Below are 19,559 nucleotides of genomic sequence, written 5' to 3'. Positions count from 1 at the left end.
TAGTTTACATTGTTATGTTTCTTGAATGCAAGTAGATTAGACAACTTAATAAAGTGGATTAAGAGAAAGAAGTTTAAGTGGTTCCCGATTCATCTCCCACCCCCCTGCCCCAGTCACCTAGCTTACATTACATTTCTAAAATCAATATTTGCAAATAGATGCTTGATACATTTTGTATTCCTTACAAATTACAATTTACATTTTAAGCACTAATTATAATTAAACATATAATCCCTTTATTCAAAAAACCAAACTCATAGCCCATTTGCTCTGCAAACTAAGTATGTTTAGTCCTTCAAATTTAGTCCCCGCCTGCTAGATTAAATGAACCAACTGGTTACATGGGACCGTTTGTTGTTGGTTGCCACTTCTAATGGCAGTGAAAGCCGAACTTGTGATCAATGATGTCCAGGCGACAACCATCTATTATTGACAATGTCACGATCTACCCAAGTAAACAAAACAAGTTGAACGGCCTCAGCAGTTCACTCCATCGTTGTGCTATCTTAGCTGCTTGGTTCAGATAACACCAGAAGTAACATTTTACATCAACGAAAATAGTTTGTTTGTTTGTTGGAAGACCCGTCCCAGGGAATCGGCGTTACTAGGGTTTAGAGCTCATGGCAGCAAGTGAGTTTTCTAAGTCAGGCGAAGCGCTTGGTTGTGAATTAGCGGAACCTCTTAAACATATGCCGCCTGTTGAATTTGCGTGTGCATATGGATCTGGAGTTTTCCCTCAGCCAGGTCGCACTGTCAAAGACGAGGTTAGTAATGAATACATATGCAAGGGATAAATTGCATGAAAAAAACAGTGTACAATGACATCTATATGGTTTTTTTAGTTTAAGATTTGTTTGTATTTGGAAAATTCTTTGGTTATATTACCTACATTCTAGGGCATGTCTTCTGTCGAGTTCATCTGCGCCGTTGCATATCCTGCGACTAGATTGTTGGGCATCCAATTTCAATCAACTAATCTATATTGTTTTTTTAAGCAATTTCAAACAATTTTTCCAGGGTCTTTGGGTTTCAAACCGACGCTTTTAACTGAGGGCCCAACACTTTTGTTGTTGGTGCTCATCGCTTTAAACATTGGACATCATCGCTAAGGTTTTAAAATTCTCCTTTTCTTATGAAATTTCTCGGGTTTCATAGCAGGAGCCAATGGTGGATTATATCTTGGGCGTTGCAGATCCCATACAATGGCATACAGAGGTAACTAATTGTTATAATTGTCATTTTCTGGCTAATTTTATTGTGTCTATGTTCTCAGGTTTACCAAATTCATTACGATAAGGTCTTATTATATACGTGTATGCATTTCAGAACCTCCAAAGAAATAGAGATCATTACTCATTCATAATGGCTCATTTTGGTTCCAAAACAGTGAGTTCTCTTTTCATTGGTAGCTGATGTTGTTTATTTTACAATTAATTAGGTTATTTTATTCCAAAGGCAATGGGTTTTCAAGAAAATATGGGAACAGTGGAAAAGATATAAGAAAAAGAATGTTTATGACCCATCACCAGAATGCGAGAATTTTTAAATTTGTGGGAAAGTGTTATTTTATTTAATCATCAGTTTTCATTAAAGTAATTCAGGTCTTGCGCAGAAACCTATTTTCAAGGATTAATGACTGGAAGTAGAGTTGTCGAATTTGAATGCTTGTTTTGTTTTATTTTATTTTGAAAGGAAAATTGCAATGACTTTTAATAAAATTTGTTTTATTTTTTAAAACACAAGGGGCAATATTTAATTTGATAGTAAATTTTAGGGAAAAATATGTCAAACGAGCCCAATAATAGATAGTAGATACCATGCTTTTCTCCGAATTGATCATTAATTGTGCATTTTCCCTATTGCCAGGTTACAAAAGTTGCTGAGAAAATTGGAGTTGGAGTTCATTTTAATGCATTTGTGCCTTGGAAAGATAAGGTTGGTTAACTTTCATATGTTTTGTCATGCATTTTTGGTTTTTATTTGTCTTATATTTGGCTGTGATCATGTCGTTTATCCATTTCATGGCGTACATCCATATTAACTTCGGGAATGAATTGTCTACACTCTGAACTTATACTTCGTCTGTTTTTTCATGTTTCCAGAAAATCAAGTATGGTGTAATTCGCATGCATTGGTTGATAAGGGACGTACTAAATTGGGACAGTTTATATATAAGTGGTCGTCTTCAGAAGCCTGTATGTGTAGTTAGCAGGTGTGGCTATATTGAGATAAGAAAGTACATCATTTAATGTAAACAGATATTTCCACAAGTTCTGTTGCTATATAATCTCTAAAACTAAAATGACACTTTTTTTTAGATGTAATATTTTTGCATCGTTCTTGCATGTTAGAAAAATTCATCTTGAGAAGTAGGTTGACTGTTGGAAAAATGTCTCTGCATCGAACTCTGCCTCAACGGTCTGTGTTTTCTGTGAATTTTTACAATTTTTGGGATCAAAGGTTGTCAATTTATCCAACTCACGAAAGATTAGAATGCTTTGTTTAGGAATATGCCAATAAACATTGTATCAGAAGAGTATTCAAAATTAAATATTATTTCTGATTTCACTTTCCTCCTACCCAAAATCGATGTTGATTGTCATAATATATCTTGCAAATATAATGGATTGCCCCATCATATCTTACGGGGAGCAACCCTTACTAAGTGATTCTCTCTATAACTGATGGGGTTTGTTATATTAATGATACCGATTATTATTAGCACTACCTTTACTATTAATCTCTATTATCAGTGATGCCAAATAACAAACGTTAAACATTGCAATTTTAATTGTTAATCAATTTCCTTATTAATTGGCTACCACTATCGATTCTCATGATTAATCATCCGATTCTTCCACAAATTGACAAAGCTCATATCCAATGTCATAAATCGCTGCACCTTTGACCTCACTAATCATGATTCCTATTTATGCAATTCTCTCCAAATTGCACCCAATATTCCATTCCTCTACAATGAGGATAGCAGAACGATTAGAATGATCAAAATGATCATTTTAGTGATAACTTAGTTTTCCTTGGCGAGCCTAATGAATGTTCAATCTTTTGCAATGATCTGTTCTACAAACATGCTCCATATTTCTTATAGATTCTTTGGCTTCACATTAGGACCTATATTCAGATGAAATATCCAACTCAAAATTTTCCAGATTCATATGCACATATATTAAACTGCAAAACCATTCAATTGCTCAGAACTTCTGGAATACACCCGAACAATAATTTTGTAGATATAGATAACAATAATCTTCAAAATTATTATTTTTTCCATAGCGAACCCATTCCAATCCTGAAATGTAATCTCCTTGAACTAATTGCTGTTATTAGTATCCTTATTTTTGTGCTTGATATGTATATCCCTTTGATGACAGTAAGAACAATTAATTTGGTGGTAGGGAATGGTTGCACTACATATATATTTATTTTTCGCTTACTTTCCAATAATGAACTCCCAACATTTCTGTAAAATTGATTTTTTTTTTTTGGAAAAAGGGGTAAAAACTTATTCAATCAGATCAAAAGTAATACAATAAGCCTTCGGCCCAACAAATTGAGAAACAACCACTACAACTATTGAATCCTATCCTTTTCCACTAACTGCTCCAGAGTCCCAAGATAATCAGCAGGAAGCCTATCCTTTCTTGCAATATCCCAACCAACTCCATTTTTTGATGCCCATTTTGCCAAAACATCAGCCACTCCATTCCATTCCCTAGGAATATGACAAAACAAAATCCAATCCACATGATTACTCAGATACAAAATCTCTCTAACAATAAAGGCTAATTGCCAATTAACATCAACCACATTCTGGTTATTTATCATATCCACAACAATCTGAGAATCTGACTCACATATAATCCTCTTCCATCCCAAAGAACACCCCCGCTCAATAGCCATCTTAATAGCAAGGGCTTCCATCAAATTATTAGACTACTCACCTTTATAGATAGAGAAAAGAAAGATAACTTCACCATCCTTACCTCTGCCTATGCCCCCAATACCTGGCTGCCCAGAATTCCCACGAGAGGAGCCATCAGTATTAATTTTTAGGATACCAGTTGAGGGAGGTCTCCACCTCCCATCTCTACAAACCCTTCTCTTGATCGAAGGAGATCTCTTACCACCTATGCTGCCTGCTTCCTTGTCCACCAGTCCCAAATTCCTCACAGTACTATAATCTCCAGGGTCACTATGTTCAGACATATCAGACTTGGCATATGTTGTTTCCTGGAGCCTGCTCAAAATCTTCTGCCACAGTTTAGTGACTCCCAAAATTGAGTTGCAAAAATTCCTATGATTGCACTCCAACCAAAGATTCTATATAATGAAAGTAGGTCCAATAACCTATGCCACCTGAAGGAAAGTAGTTTTCGTAAGGGGTTTACCAAGGCTTTCCCAAAATTCAATAAGAGACGCGACATGGATGCAGCCATGACGCCATGCCTCCCACCACTTGTGCCATATTTCTCTAGAGAAGGGGCAAAGAAAAAATAAGTGGGATACACTCTCTTCATTATGCATATAGGGGGAACAAAGAGAAGGCCCTTGAAATCCTCTCTTTTGAAGGTTATCTCAGGTAAGACATTTCTTTTGAGCAACCAACCATCAGAAAAAATTACACTTAGTCCAAGAAAAACTATTCCAAACCTTCTTCCACTAGGTTACTTCTGCTAATCTATGCCATTGTTTATCCAGCCAAGCATATCCTTGGGCAACACTGAACTTACCTTTAAGACTCGGACCCCAGGCAAGGATATCCTTGTCCCTAGTAGAACTACAGAGGCTACCCAAGAGGAGGTTAGCAAGCTCAACCTGAATCTCCATGGAATCACCTAAAGGCCACACATGTGGGTCCTTGCAACAGATCATATCCATCGATCCACACCTTTTGATAGTCTTAATGTGTTCCACCTTAGTCCACCCTGCATTCGTAAAAATATGGTAAAGAGGTTGAAGATGGGGATGACTGGAGAGAATGGAAGGATGACCATACTCGGAATCCTGCCAATATAGAGCACATGATCCCCCATTACATATCCAAAAAAGGCCATCCTTAATAAGGTGTGCTCCCTTTTTGAGTGTACCAAATGAAAGAGCCTTTGCCAAACTAGAGCTAGTCTTGGGATATCCTAACAGTCCACTCCAGGAAAGTACTTTTGGGCAAGAATCTTGGCCCAATCTTGATCCTGATTATTGCACCATCTCCAGTTTAACTTAGCAGCTAGAGCCTTGACAACAAGAGCCATACACCTGAGACCCAAACCCCCAACAAACTTTGGCAAGCAAACAATTTCCCAATTGACTAAACTCCAATTCAAAGAGAGAAGGTTACCTGACCAAACAAATTGTCGAGACAAAGCATCAAATTCCTTTATAACACCAGTAGGGGGAATCTGCACAAAACACCTGTAGATAGGAAGAGCCTGAATCACTGTCTTAAGGAGAATAACTCTCCCAGCAAAATAGAGCCACCTATAAGTCCAATGGCTAACCCTACTTTGGAATTTATCCAAAAGGTCTTGCCAATAATCCTTCTGTTGAGCTCCTAGAACCAAGGGTGTTGGAATTAAAGATAGAGTAACTGAGAGGGGGGGTGAATCAGTTACTAACAAAAATTAATCCACAAATCCCTTAGATGTCTTAAAGATCTAGTTACTGTTTGTACTTGGTAAACAAATGCTGTAATTCGGTAAATTACACTGTCAAGCATTCATGCATGTAACTGAAAATAAAGTGAACACAAGAGACACCAGATTTAACGTGGAAACCCAATATGGGAAAAACCACCAAGTAACTAGTCACCAAGTTTTCATTCTTCTGAAGTGAGCCCTGTTAGGAGCCAACCCTGTTAAAGGTTACAATACACACTGTTAGGTGTGACCCTGTTAGAGGATTTAATCACCTTGTTAGGAGTGGCCTTGCTAGAGGTCTTTAGAACAATTCAATTGAACTGTCACCTTGTTAGAGGATTTACAAAATGGTTGTTAAACCAACTCTGTCAAGAGATTTGAAATCACTGCTACAATGGTTAGAAAGCAACAATGAATTGACCTGAACAAGATGCAACTGAAATTGCTGGATACAGGTCTCTATTCAGCATCATTAGATCCTCCTTGATCAAATATGACTCTGCTGCTCCTCAATGATCTCTGATCATCCTTCAAATTTGCTTCCACAATAATCAGTCTTCATATCACATTAACTTCTCATACTTCTACATCATACCATTTTGAATTCGCAACTTGACCTCTTACTTATACCATTCAGATTGTCAAGTCGGCCCATTTACATGTTACATTTACCAATAAACCATTCATCAGTCAGCTACAAATATTACTCTTAAACAAATAAATGTTATTTCATAAGACAATGAAATCCTTTGTTGGCCAACCCTGCTCAGTAAATACTGCTTCTGAAAATTTCCTGAGTTAACCATCTTGACTCGGTTAACATTGCAATATCCTTAAAATCCTTTGGTTGCCGAGTTTGCTCGGTAAGAACTGAATCCCTTGGTAAGAACTGCTTCTTCCAAATTACCTTTGATGACCGAGTGAACTCGGTAAGAACTGCTTCTTCCAAATTACCTTTGATGATCGAGTGAACTCGGTAAGAACTGAATCCGTCACATTTTCTTCGATTATCGAGTGAGCTCGGTAAGAGCTAAATTTCTTTGATTACCTTTAAAGCTCGGTAAACATTGTCCTTTGCTTTGCTGACCTTCTGAGCTCGGTAGACATTATCTTTTGCCTTGCTGACCTTCTGAGCTCGGTAGACATTATCTTTTGCCTTGCTGACCTTCTGAGCTCGGTAGACACTATCTTTTGCCTTGTTGACCTTCTGAGCTCGGTAGACACTATCCTTTGCCTTGCTGACCTTTTGAGCTCGGTAGACACTATCTGATGACTGATATGACATTTGTGTAACATCAAAGACAACACACAATTGAACAATTGTATCCAACAAAAGGGACTCCAAGCTACATCAAAGGAACAGAGCCAATTTGAAATCTAAGAATCTTAGAAATCCTATTCAGGATAGGCTACAAAGTGTTAAAGAAATAAATGGAGGACTTATCTTCGTTAATTTTCAGCCCAGAAGCTTTCAATAGGTGTCTAAAACCCTTTTAAAATTTCTTGCCTCATTGATTGTAGCCAAGCCCATCAGTTTAGTATTGTCCACGAATTGGAGATGAGAATACGATGGGAGATTATTATTCCATTTCCACCCATGGATGAGCCCTTGTTCAACTTGAAATTTAATAAATTTGCCTAGGTCCTCTACCATAATGATAAAGAGATAAGGAGATAGAGGGTCCCCTTGTTGAAGTCCTGGAGAAGTAGAAAATAGCTCAGTAGGTTCTCCATTAATAAGTACAGAAAAGGAAGGAGATGTCACACAACGGAGAGTCCAATCAACCCATCCCACATCAAAACCAAAAGGCAGAAGCATTCTACTCAAAAAATCCCTACTTACCTGGTCATATGCTTTTGCCAAATCTAGCTTGATAAACATGGTCTTTTTGTTGGAAGTGGTTATAGAGTGGATAGCCTTTGATGCAATTACAACACCATCAAGAATCTGTCTATCGCCAACAAAGCCTCCCCACTTGCCTTTCAACATTTAATTTGGTGATAATTTTTTAAGTAACATTACATAAAGCAATAGGCCTGAATTGATCTAAATTATTGGCCCCATCAATTTCGGGTATGAGAGCCAAGAAGGTAGCATTCAGAGACTTGAGCATTTGTTTGTTTCTATGGGATTCTTGGATTACTTCTAAAAGTTCAAATTCAATAATCTCCCAGAATTCTTGGAAAAACTCAATGGGGAAACCATCCGGGCCAGGAGCCTTACCTTTCTTCATACCAAACACCACTTTCTCCAGCTCACATAATGAAATAGGCCATAAGATATTCATATTCATTTCATTAGAAACTAGGTGGGGAATGCAATCTAAAATGGTCCTTGCTTCCAACATTGGAGTGGGTTCCTCCCTAGAGAAAATATTGGAGAAGTATCCAATGGCCTCTAGAGAAATATCCTCCTTGGAAGAGAGTTGTGCTCTAGTAATTGAGATGAAAGAGGAGATAGAATTACCAAACCTTCGAGCCTTAACTGTGTTATGGAAAAAAGTTGTGTTCCTATCTCCCCCCTGAAGCCAATCCACACGAGAGTTTTGCTTGTAAAAGACTTCTTCTCGAAGCTCCCATTCCTGTAACTCCTTAAGTGCTGAAGACTCGGCAGTAATCAAATCCACAGTCATCCCTTTGTCCCAAATCTGGCGAGTGACACTGTCCAACCTAGATGGAGCCACCAACTTTTGATCCTACAGATTCCCAAAAAATGGTTTGTTCCATCTTTTAAGCCTAAATTTTACATGCTTAAGCCTCTTCTCAAAAGTGAACATGGCAGTACCATGAGAAGGCCTACCTTAATGCCACCACACTGTCATAAGATCCTACAAATAGTGATCTCTTAACCACATTAGCTGAAATTTGAAGGAAGGATTTTTAGTGACCTTAAGGGAGAAACAAAAAGCTTAATAGGCCAGTGATCAGAGTATCTCCAATCAAGAATTTCCGATCTAGTAGACCACCTGTCATCCATCCAATAACAAGAAACTACTAACCTATCCAACCTTTCAGAAATAGCTTGAATCCTACTCCTTCTGTTATTCCAGGTGAAAGTACAGTTGCTAGGTTTAACATCAATGAGACTCAAGATACCATTATTATCTCTGAGCATATTTGAGGAACGGTTCAACCGAGCTACCCGACCTCTTTTTTCATCTAAATTAATTACAACATGGAAATCCCTAGCCACTATCCAAGGGAGGAAAGGATCTAAGGAAGGAACAAAGGTGATGTGAGACCGCATAATAGATTTACCCACCAAATCATTAGGAGTGTAAATATTAGAAAACATGCACCTTTCTCCAGTGTCAAAGTGGGAAGCAATCAAAGAAATAGAAGACCTACTCGAGATCCACCACAAAGATGACACCTTCCTTGGATTCCAAAGACAAGCAATTCCATCAGAGCTACCTTGAGCACCCACTCCGTGCTAGCAACTATGGGGCCACAACTTTGGAGCGCAACTAGCCAAACCATCAACTGTAAGCTTGGTTTGCTGAATGAAAACAATATTTGGAGATTGAGACTCAATTAATCTACAAACAACCTTTTGTTTAGGGATGCTATTCAACCCCCTCACATTCTAAGAGAGAATAATGATTTGGGGGGTTAAGAGAAGTGGGAATCTATGGGCTTCACAAACCTTAACTCAACTAATGTCTCCCCCATCATCTTAACCTTCTCATGATCAGACTTCCTTCCACTCTTGGATGGCTTCTTTGAGGACCCTTTTTAAAAAGGCTTCTGTTGTAATCCTAATGTGGGTGCAACTTTGGTACCTTTTGTACTGTTTGTCATCCCCTTAGGAGCAAGGAGAGTAATTGCTTAAATCGTCCTCAGGTTGTGCCCCCCCAAGAACACAACTATCCTTCTCTTGAGGTGGCTCAACCATAAGAATTTGTTTACCTTGTTTCTCTTCTAGTGGCTGAGCTAGATCCCTTACCTCCTCATCCTAGGCCCCTTGTTGAGCCCCACCCCCAGAGGCCAATTCAACTGGAATGCCTTCCTCTTGAGCCAATTCATCTAAGATATTAAACTTGTTAAAAGTGCCATCATTCTGTCTGTCCATCCAAGTTCTCTTCTTCCCTTTACCCTTATTATGGGGCTTCATTAGGAAAAATCCCTCCTTGTCTACAAGTCCATCAAGCAAAGGGGCCTTACCCTTATCTTCCTTAGAAGCAGATGCAATAGAACCCAATGACTGAGAAGATTTATTTCGAGGGCATTTTCATTGTAAGTGCCCATATTCATGACATATCTTGCGTCTAAAAGGTAAAATTTCATAGTCCAATTGTTGTACCCATGAGGTAGGGTCTAAACAAATTTCCATAGAGTCTGGTAGCGGATTATTTACATCTACCTCAACACAAATACATGCATAAGAGATTACCTTACGGTCTTGAGTCTGCATAGCCAAACCTACAGGTTTCCCAAGCAGTAGTGAAATAGAGTGAAGAATATCCTCTCTCCAAAATTCCAAAGGAAGCCTTGGCAGACGAACCCACACAGGTACTTGAGAGGGGATCTCCTTTGTAGAATTAAATCCTATGTGCCAAGGCTTGATGAATTGGCCCACCTGGTTAAAGAAATATGGACCACCTTTAAACACCTTATTCCTATCTGTCATATTTGAAAAAATTACCAAAAAATGTTTTTTAGCAGCTAGGAGAATCTCCATACCCCCTTTAGGATTCCAAATCTGATGCGCCCATGATCCCAACACTAGAAGAGAAAGACAAAGGCCCAAAAACTTACAAATGAGCGCATGCTCGCTTTAGTATTCAACGTCATCTGAAATCTGCTAAGGTTGATTGACCAAAACTGGTTGGTCTTCTGATCTCTCCAGACACCCATTAACCCTTTTGGTATGGATCATGCCCTTCGAAGAAGCATCAACCCTAGATGGAAGATTATCAGCCTGGCCCTTGGCCCTAGTTTGCACCGACAGAGAAGGTTCAGCCATCTCCATATCAACAGATAAAATTTGAGAAGAGGGGAATCCCTGTTGCCCCATAACAATAACTTGAAGAAGCCCTAATCTTTGGTCAAAGTAATATCCACCATGCACAGCCTACTCCTAAGAGTCACACACACCAGGCCTTGCCCTAGTTGGCACGCAACCGTATGCTCCCCACCAGCGATCATAAAATGCCCCACACAATCTCCACACACACAACTCACCTACATTCCAACCACAGAGCGCAGCCGATCAAACCACTCAGACTCGACATCAGATAGCCGAGGAGAAATGCGGGCTAGGGCATGCTCACCCTAGCCCTGCCCAGAATGCAGTGCACAGAATCCATCCTCACCAACTGATCGTAAATTGATGTTGTATTATGGTATTGTTTATTATTTAATAATTTATATTTCAATTTTACTATTTATTTATTAAGGTTTCTTGTAGAAAGGGGAATATTACACATACCTTATACACTGCTACTTGCAATCAACAAGTACCAAAAGGTATGAACTTAAGTTCACCATAATTCAACAACAATGACATCTTACAATCATCTATCTAATAACTTCTACTCAACATAAATAAAATCCTACTCTAAGTGAGAAAATGTAGAAACCGTGCAACACTCCAAAATAACACGAGTAATCTACCATGATAACAACAATGAATCTACAATTACTTTGGCAGCATTCCAGCAATAATTTCTCCAAGTCTCTCCTACTCTACCCTAATTAATTTCACAAATGAGAAGGCTTTGCTTTTTATAGTTGCCTCAAGTACAAGGTGTGGCTCTGATTAATTTGAGATCAATGGGCAAGATTGATCCAACACAAACCTAATTCAACTACTTGCTACAAGCATTCAATGTTGACCAATTACAATAAGGCACCAACTTGTGGGACAATAGAAAAATTGCAATGGTTTTGATGAACCAATGAGAAAATTCATTAGGTGAAATCCATCCCACATGTACACTTAGATCAATTTGATTAAATGAACTTGGACATGTGGAATTGGAATCCTCTGATTGGTTGAAGATAAGTTGGTGCCACCTCAACATTCTTATTTTGTAAATTCACTAATTCCACTTCTTCATCATGATAAAGAAGTCTCTGGCACTTTGCATCTCTAGCAATATATCTTCATATGAATTCAACTTTAAGTCTTTGATTGATTGTGATAGCTCATATTACCAAAGTGCTTTATCTTCATGAATTTTCTCCATCTCCTTGGGAATCTTTTTATTGCAATTGTTTGTACTACTTATGAATCTTGACTTGATCTTGTATAAGTGACGAGGTCTTTCATTTGGCTGGATCATTTGGAATTTTGTAGGAAATTTTAAGATTGTGATAATCTTCTCCACTTGTGGACTTGGTCACTTTCCTTGTGCAACTTGTTCTTTGAATTCCATTTGTTCTTGTTCTTGGATTTGTGTCTTCATCTTTTAGGTTGCCTTGTCATCAATGGCTTCCTCTAAGTCTTGAGATGCTTGTCATTGTACTTGTACTTCCCCTTTGTTTGCATCTTGTTTAAAATCTTGAAGTGGAAAGTCTTCTTTTTCTTGTCCTCTCTTCCACAGTCGTCTCCATTTTACCTTGCAAATAAGAAATAATTGTGCTAAACTTTTGAAATGGATATATGAACCTCCCATAATTCTTGCATTTTCTAATTCAAGTTATCTCTAAAAGTAAACATCTTTTCAATTCCACCCTCAAAATCTAAGATCAAATAGTTGAAATCAGTGTAACCCCAATATTGGGGTACATTGGGATGCCGAGACAAGTTATTGGGATGCGGGTAAATTGGGCCTCATTTTTGAGACGACGAGGGGATGGCAGTAAGGGGGGGGGGGGGGGAAGGTAGGGGTGTTGTATAGTATGCATATAGAACTTGAAGTTCTAGTTACGAAAAGATGTTTCAGTAGAACATGCCAAATTAAAACACTTAAACATAGCAAAATTGCAACATTAACTAGAACCATTGAACATTCAACATAGTATTAGATTACATATCCAATAGTAACATTCAAAAATCAAAATTCAAGTACCCGTCCCAGCGGTGGCATGGTTGTGGAATGGCAGAGGTGGGGGTACTTGGGTACTCAAGTACCTGGTGCAAGGACATCTTGGGGATGGGTACTTCGAGGATTTGGAGGGGGGTGCGAGTCCCCGTGTTACACTAGTTGAAATTGACTTGTAAATGCCTATCTCTAGAACCTGATTTTAATCATTTTTATCACGCACTTTCTAGAAACTACCTTTTGATTTTTAAGTATGAAATTTGGTTTCTAACTCCTTTTCTGGGTTCAAGACATTCACTTTTCTTGAAAATTACCCAACGATCAGCTTGAATTTGTGCATTTATCAGCCCAAAATTGATCACCTTTAGACCTGAATGAATTCCCAAATTTTGCGATCCTAGGCTCTGCACAATTGCCTTATTCTGATTTTCCTTAACAGCAAACTTGATTTTAATGTTTGATCAGATTTTTCCCTATAGACCTGATCCATCCTGTTGGAGTTTATATTTGTTTCAGATCACATCCTATCTATATCTTGTGTTTCACTTCTGCTCTGTTCTTTCTTTTAGTTGAACTGAATTGATGTTGGGATGAAGAGGTTTACAACTTTATATAGAGGCATGCGATCCAAAAGACATGCTCCTTTTCTTGGCCAACCTTGCTAGGGTTATAATTACAGTACAAATAATTTAGTCTTCATGTAGGCTGACCATGCTTGGGTCTTGATATATATTTGAAATTCAATTTACTTTCCCTCCAAGCCGATTTACTCGAGAAGATGTGCATGATTTCTAATGGTTTTTTAATTGCAATTGATTAAGGGTGGAAATTGTACTCTTGCTGGGCTTGCATTTCTGGCCTTTGCCTTCCTCTTGGGCTCGAACTTCATATTACCAATTGGAAAATGTCATGTGCTTGAGCTCCTTCAAGTGATAACCCTCTAGTTTGACACAATGCATGGTGGAAATAGGTGTCCTCTTGGGCTCACCCACAAACTTGACTGGATTTTCACCTTTGTTTGGGCTCAGTTTGTGCAAATCAGGCTATGCTATGTTTGGGACTCTTGACTTTGCCTTGAGTGGAGATTGCTATTCCTTTGAACTTCATCAATCAAGACAGAAATATGACTAGCCTTGGGCAAACATCAAGGTGGAAAATGTCATGGTCTTGGGAAAATTTTAACCTGATCGGAATTCATAATGATCTTGGGCTTGAACGTTACATGGAAAATCAGAAAATGTCATAACAAGTTCCTTTTCCTTGCATTTTGGTAAATTTACCCTTCGTTAGGCTCGTTTCATGTGCTAGAGAAGAATTTGTCACCTCCTTGGGCTCACACAAGCTTGGGGTGGAAAATGCCATGCACTTGTAAATTGTTGAACGGTTGAATTTGGATAAACACGTCCAACACTAGTGATCAATTCACTTGTCTACAACATCTCTAATTGAATCGTCGCCCTTGTTTGTACCTTTTTCTTTTACTTCACCCAACCTACTCCCACTTGAGAACCACTTTATATATATATATATATTTATTTTCATCTGCTCATAGTCATGCTTTGACTAATTATGTATTTTTCTTTCTTATTCTTCTTGAGTGTGGTGAAACAACTGGAGATGTTATTGTATTTTTTCTAGTCTCTTCTTTACTCATGTACTTGAATTTCTGCCATAATTGAAACCACTTTCTATTTAAGTTTACATGGACTGCTATAATTGTCTCAATATTTTTCATAGAAGGTTGTCAAGGTCCTACTCTGCCAAAATTAAGGGGTTTTGATGTGATAACCCCTGCTGGTTATGGCTAAATCGTTCTGATACCACTGTAACAACCCCTGCTGGTTATGGCTTTAACAAACATCAACTTCCTTTGTAAATTAGAGATTTGACATTTTATCAAACACTTGACAAGCAACATTAATTACGTAAGTGTTAATTTCTGCAATTCCTAATTTCCACAGTTAGATAATATCAAAAAGTCAGGCGATTTTTCTGAATAATTCTGATGACCAATTTGCAAGATAGGATTTGCAAATTATTTACTACACCACCCAACAACAAGATAGTGAATTTCTGATCACAAACAATCTCTGAATTTATTTGCAAATATTTAATAATGTTAGTTCTAATTCTCTGTCCAACACAGCTAATACTTGCAAATTAGATTGATTAATGCAAATTAGTGCTTGAAAGTAAATACAAACAAATTCAAATGGCATACGAGGAACCTGTTTTTTTGACTGAATTGTATTTTCAAATGGCTCAGCCACAATGCATAGCTTCAGAACAGAGATTTTATGGCAATTCAGATTCAGAAATAATGCTGTTATAAAATGCAGTTTGAACAACTTGAATAGCAGAGGTAGACCCTATCATTTGACAAATATAAATGACACTCCAAATAGGGCCCACGAACATGCACTTCTCCACATCAATTCACTCACCCAGTCACAGAAAATACAGCAGGAATGATGCTCAATTTTCAGACTCCCAATACCAAATTCCTTAGCAACACTTTGCTTCTCAGCTACAGGAAATATAGTACGAGAAGCCACCATGAAAATCTCAAAATTCAGAAGAAACCAATCTCCACTATACTCTAACAATGGAGAAAAACCTCAGGTCAATCCCTAGACACAATAAGTACAGTAGGGAAAAGACTTGCAATAATTCTTAGATATGCAATCCACAATACCACAGCTGTAGATTGCCAAGCACTTCTCAGACAACCCTTTTACTTCAGCAAGGGCAACAAATTTAGAACCTCAAAAAAAGCTACAAAGGTAATGAAAGCAAATAAATATCCAAGCATGCTTTTTCCAATGAAATGAGCTTGTATTTATAACTTCCAGATTCTCTTTTGTTGCCAAAATGCAACTTCACTCAAAAAGCTTCACCACACAACATTAATTAGAAGCTTCCACTAGATTCTCTCACTTGACTTGGCTTAACTAATTAATAAATGACACTTTCCAATGATAACTCAACTCTCAAGTGAAATTATAACTTTATAATAATTAATAATAATTTGGCCACTAAAAATATAATAGCTCCCAAAATACTCATCATTTAAATATGTCGTTTGAAATAGGAGTCATACCTATTATTTCTCCATGTGACCAAATGCACTTTCCAAAAATAGAAAGGGCCTATCTTGATCAACACCAACTTACCACAAATAGTAAGTACACAAAACTAAGCCCAAATGAAGTCCGATCTGAGCCAAATGAAGACCACCCTGTAGCTTACTGAGATGTGGAGAAGATAAGACCCTTCCAAGCCAAGCCATTGCCACAAAAGACCCTCTATCCACAATAATTAGCTTACAAGGATCACAATAATAGACTAATCCCTGAAACTCTGATGCCAACAAAATTGGAGACATTATAGTCCTCCTTCCTTGAGATTACTTGTCCTCAAGCAATCTGGCAATATAGTGAACTCTAACCTCAACCTAGAGCCCAAATGAAGAAGTACGTGGCATCCCTGTCAACACTGAACCAACTGCATGCCAATATCATTAAGATCATCAACATGTTCTGCAACATAGCACCCAAAACTTGTGTTGCTGATGTAGAAGTCAAAATGTCACCAGAAGGCAACTCCATAAAATATCTGTGCATCCTCTTCTTCCCTGTATGCACCCACATAATATAAATTGGACTAGAATCTTGATCACCACCAATAATCCTTGAAAAAGACGTAGCTACAGGAGAGTCATATGCATTCATGCCAACTATGTCAACAATAGGTGTAGCCACGCCAAAATTTGTGAACGCAGGAACATCACCAATTGCTGCAACAGAAAACTGAACCAAATCTGTAGTTGGTGAAAACTGAGTCCAAATCCACTCAGGTAAGTGATTAACATCAACCTCAAATGGTGGATTGTCATAAGACAATGTTGCATCCATGTCAAACATAGGATTGTCCATGAAGTGAACATCAACACTGTGTTGATCGATAGTATAACATGACTTTGCCACTGCATCACTCACCTAATCATCAATAACAAGTGTACTATCTTCAGAGCACACATCTACAACCGCATACATACTGTTAAACTCTTCACTGGATGGCTCAACTGATACAGAAGTGGCTGCCGATATGATTGTATCCTCACATGCTCCTGCTCCCACTATTGTTGCATTGCCAACATATACATGATCCTGGGAACTCATGCCAACAACCGCATCATTTGACTCAACCTGATATGAATTCTCATCACATTCCTTCTCTATTGTTCCCAACTCATGCGGTGTCTCATTAGAAATGTCCTGCATACCTGTAGCCGCAACTGTATCATTACATTTTGCTCTTTGAAAAAATCTTTTTGTGATTTTGATTCAGCTCATTCACTAGCTCATCCAACTATTTCACAATACCCTATAGCTCAGATCTCCATCCCTAGGCAGAGAAGTATGCCCTCTGCGGGTATAATGTATACCAAACCTCTTGTCACCATCCATAACGCTGAAAACCAAATCACCAAAAAAAACATTAATCAAACTAAGCCCAATTCCTGCAAGATGGCCGGAAACCACTTTGATACCACTGCAATAATCCCTACTGGTTATGGCTTAACCACTCTGATACCACTGTAATAACCCCTGCTGGTTATGGCTTTAACAAACATCAACTTCCTTTGTAGATTAATGTTTTGGCATTTTACTAAACACTTGACAAGCAACATTAATTACTCTAGGTGTTAATTCAAATACAAACAAACAAACATTAATTAGTGCCTGAAAGTAAATACAAACAAATTCAAATGGCATATGAGGAACCTGTTTCTTTGATTGAATTGTATTTTCAAATGGCTTAGTCACAATGCACAGCTTCAGAACAGAGATTTCATGGCAATTCAGATTCACAAATAATGCTGTTATAAAATGCAGTTTCAACAATCTAAATAGCAGAGGTAGACCCTATCAATTGGCAAATATAAATGACACTCCAAATAGGGCCCACAAACATGCACTTCTCCACATCAATTCACTCACCCAGTCACAGAAAATACAGCAGGAATGATGCTCCATTTTCAGACTCCCAATACCAAATTCCTTAGCAACGCTTTGCTTCTCAGCTACAAGGAATATAGTACGAGAAGCCACCATGAAAATCTCAAAATTCCCAAAAAACCAATCTCCACTATACTTCAGCAATGGAGAAAAACCTTAGGTCAATCCCTAGACACAGTAAGTACAGTAGGGAAAAGACTTGCAATAATTCCCAGATATGCAATCCACAATACCACAGTTGTAGATTGCCAAGCACTTCTCAGACAACCCTTTTACTTCAGCAAGGGCAACAAATCTAGAACCTCAGAGCCACAAAGGCAATGAAAGCAAATAAATATCCAAGCATGCTTTTTTCAATGAAATGAGCTTGTATTTATAATCTCCAGATTCCTTTTTGTTGCCAAAATGCAACTTCACTCAAGAAGCTTCACCACACAACATTAATTAGAAGCTTCCACTAGATTCTCTCACTTGACTTGTCTTAACTAATTAATAAATGACACTTTCCAATGATAACTCAACTCTCAACTTAAGTGAAATTATAAAGTTAAATTATAACTTTATAATAAGCCATTTAATAATCAATAATAATTTGGCCACTAAAACTATAATAACACCCAAAATACTCATCATTTAAATATGCTGTTTGAAATAGGAGTCACACCTATTATTTCTCCATGTGACCAAATGCACTTTCCAAAAATAAAAAGGGTCTATCTCGATCAACACCAACTTACCACAAATAGTAAGTACACAAAGCTAAGCTTAAACGAAGTCTGATATGAGCCAAACGAAGACCACCCTGTAGCTTACTGAGATGTGGAGAAGATAATACCCTCCCAAGCCAAGCCATTGCCACAAAAGACCCTCTTTTCACAATAATTAGCCTACGAGGATCACCATAATAGGCTAATCCTTGAAACTCTGATGCCGACAAAATTGGGGACATTACATTTGAGCCTGTATTTTAAAATCTTTCCCTTGTATCCTGAGTGCATTTAATGCTATAGTTTCTTATGCTGTTACATTCAATAGTTTCTCTGTGGATTAGATCTATTTCTTTGTTTGACTCATTGTTTTCTATAATTTCTCTGTCTTATTGGTCATATCACTGATGCTATCTTAGTTTGCATCTTGAATATAAGTTAAACAGACTTCATTAGTCTATCTAGAGGCACTCACATGTTTCCTACGTTGGTAGATTTAATTAGTTGGGTTAGTGCTATTTACCAAGGAGTCTTCTTTCTCAGCTTCTTACCATTTTCATACATAGCAACAGGCAAATGGCCTACATATGCTGGATAGTTTTCAAAGGTGAAGCAAACATGATATATTTTTACGGGCAGAAACATGATTTTTTATCCAAAATAATACAAAGAACACAAGTATAAAGAGCTAAGCACAATAGCATAAGGGAAATTTTAATTTTGATCTTATAGGCATTTTTTGTTTCACTGTCTAGGTTCATATTCTTAGAGATAACTTAAGTTTAGAAAACGTGAATGCGGCCAATCTCAAGGGAGCTACTTCAGCTGCACTTCTGCTTTTGCCACCTGAATTTTCAGAGGTGATTTCCTTAACATTTGATCTTTAATTAACTCTACCGAATCTTGTTAGGCTTACTAATTATTGCTCTTCTCGCCATATTCAGTTGAAGCATTTAATTTTTCCAAATATAATAGTAATTCACGCTTTGTCCATATTCAGTTGAATATGTTTTTAAAGATTTTTTTTTTCTGTTTTCCTTTTATGATTTTTTTCCCCTCAAAATCAAATATTTGGTACTTTATCTCAATGTAGGAAGATCTTTTCGTCAAAATATGCGGTCTCTCGTACATGGGTGATTTGCGCATGTTCTTTGCTGAAGACATACACAAAGTAAGCCGGCACACATT

At 37.7% G+C, this 19,559-nt stretch overlaps 1 protein-coding gene across 3 annotated transcripts in view; it reads left to right on the top strand.

Moving 5' to 3' along the window:
• The first annotated feature begins 267 nt into the window (after positions 1 to 267).
• Positions 268 to 19,559, top strand: part of LOC149578236 (translocator assembly/maintenance protein) — a 64,102-nt gene continuing 44,810 nt past the window's right edge. For 2 of the 3 annotated variants that reach the window (XM_089827904.1, XM_089827897.1), the window contains exons 1-7: positions 277 to 764; positions 1,156 to 1,215; positions 1,327 to 1,386; positions 1,867 to 1,935; positions 2,103 to 2,195; positions 19,127 to 19,231; positions 19,465 to 19,542. In XM_089827904.1, coding sequence (XP_089684030.1) covers positions 621 to 764; positions 1,156 to 1,215; positions 1,327 to 1,386; positions 1,867 to 1,935; positions 2,103 to 2,195; positions 19,127 to 19,231; positions 19,465 to 19,542 — 609 coding nt within the window. In that variant the 5' untranslated portion in view covers positions 277 to 620. Of the gene's footprint in view, positions 765 to 1,155; positions 1,216 to 1,326; positions 1,387 to 1,866; positions 1,936 to 2,102; positions 2,196 to 19,126; positions 19,232 to 19,464; positions 19,543 to 19,559 lie in introns of all 3 variants that reach the window. The other variant, XM_089827899.1, reaches the window with a different exon arrangement.

This window comes from Cupressus sempervirens, chromosome 1 (assembly GCF_028749045.1).
Source record: "Cupressus sempervirens isolate cs-2001-9-10 chromosome 1, ASM2874904v1, whole genome shotgun sequence".
Classification (NCBI taxonomy): domain Eukaryota; kingdom Viridiplantae; phylum Streptophyta; class Pinopsida; order Cupressales; family Cupressaceae; genus Cupressus; species Cupressus sempervirens.
Note: the sequence above shows the minus strand (reverse complement) of the source record. Positions and strands in the feature narration are given on the sequence as shown.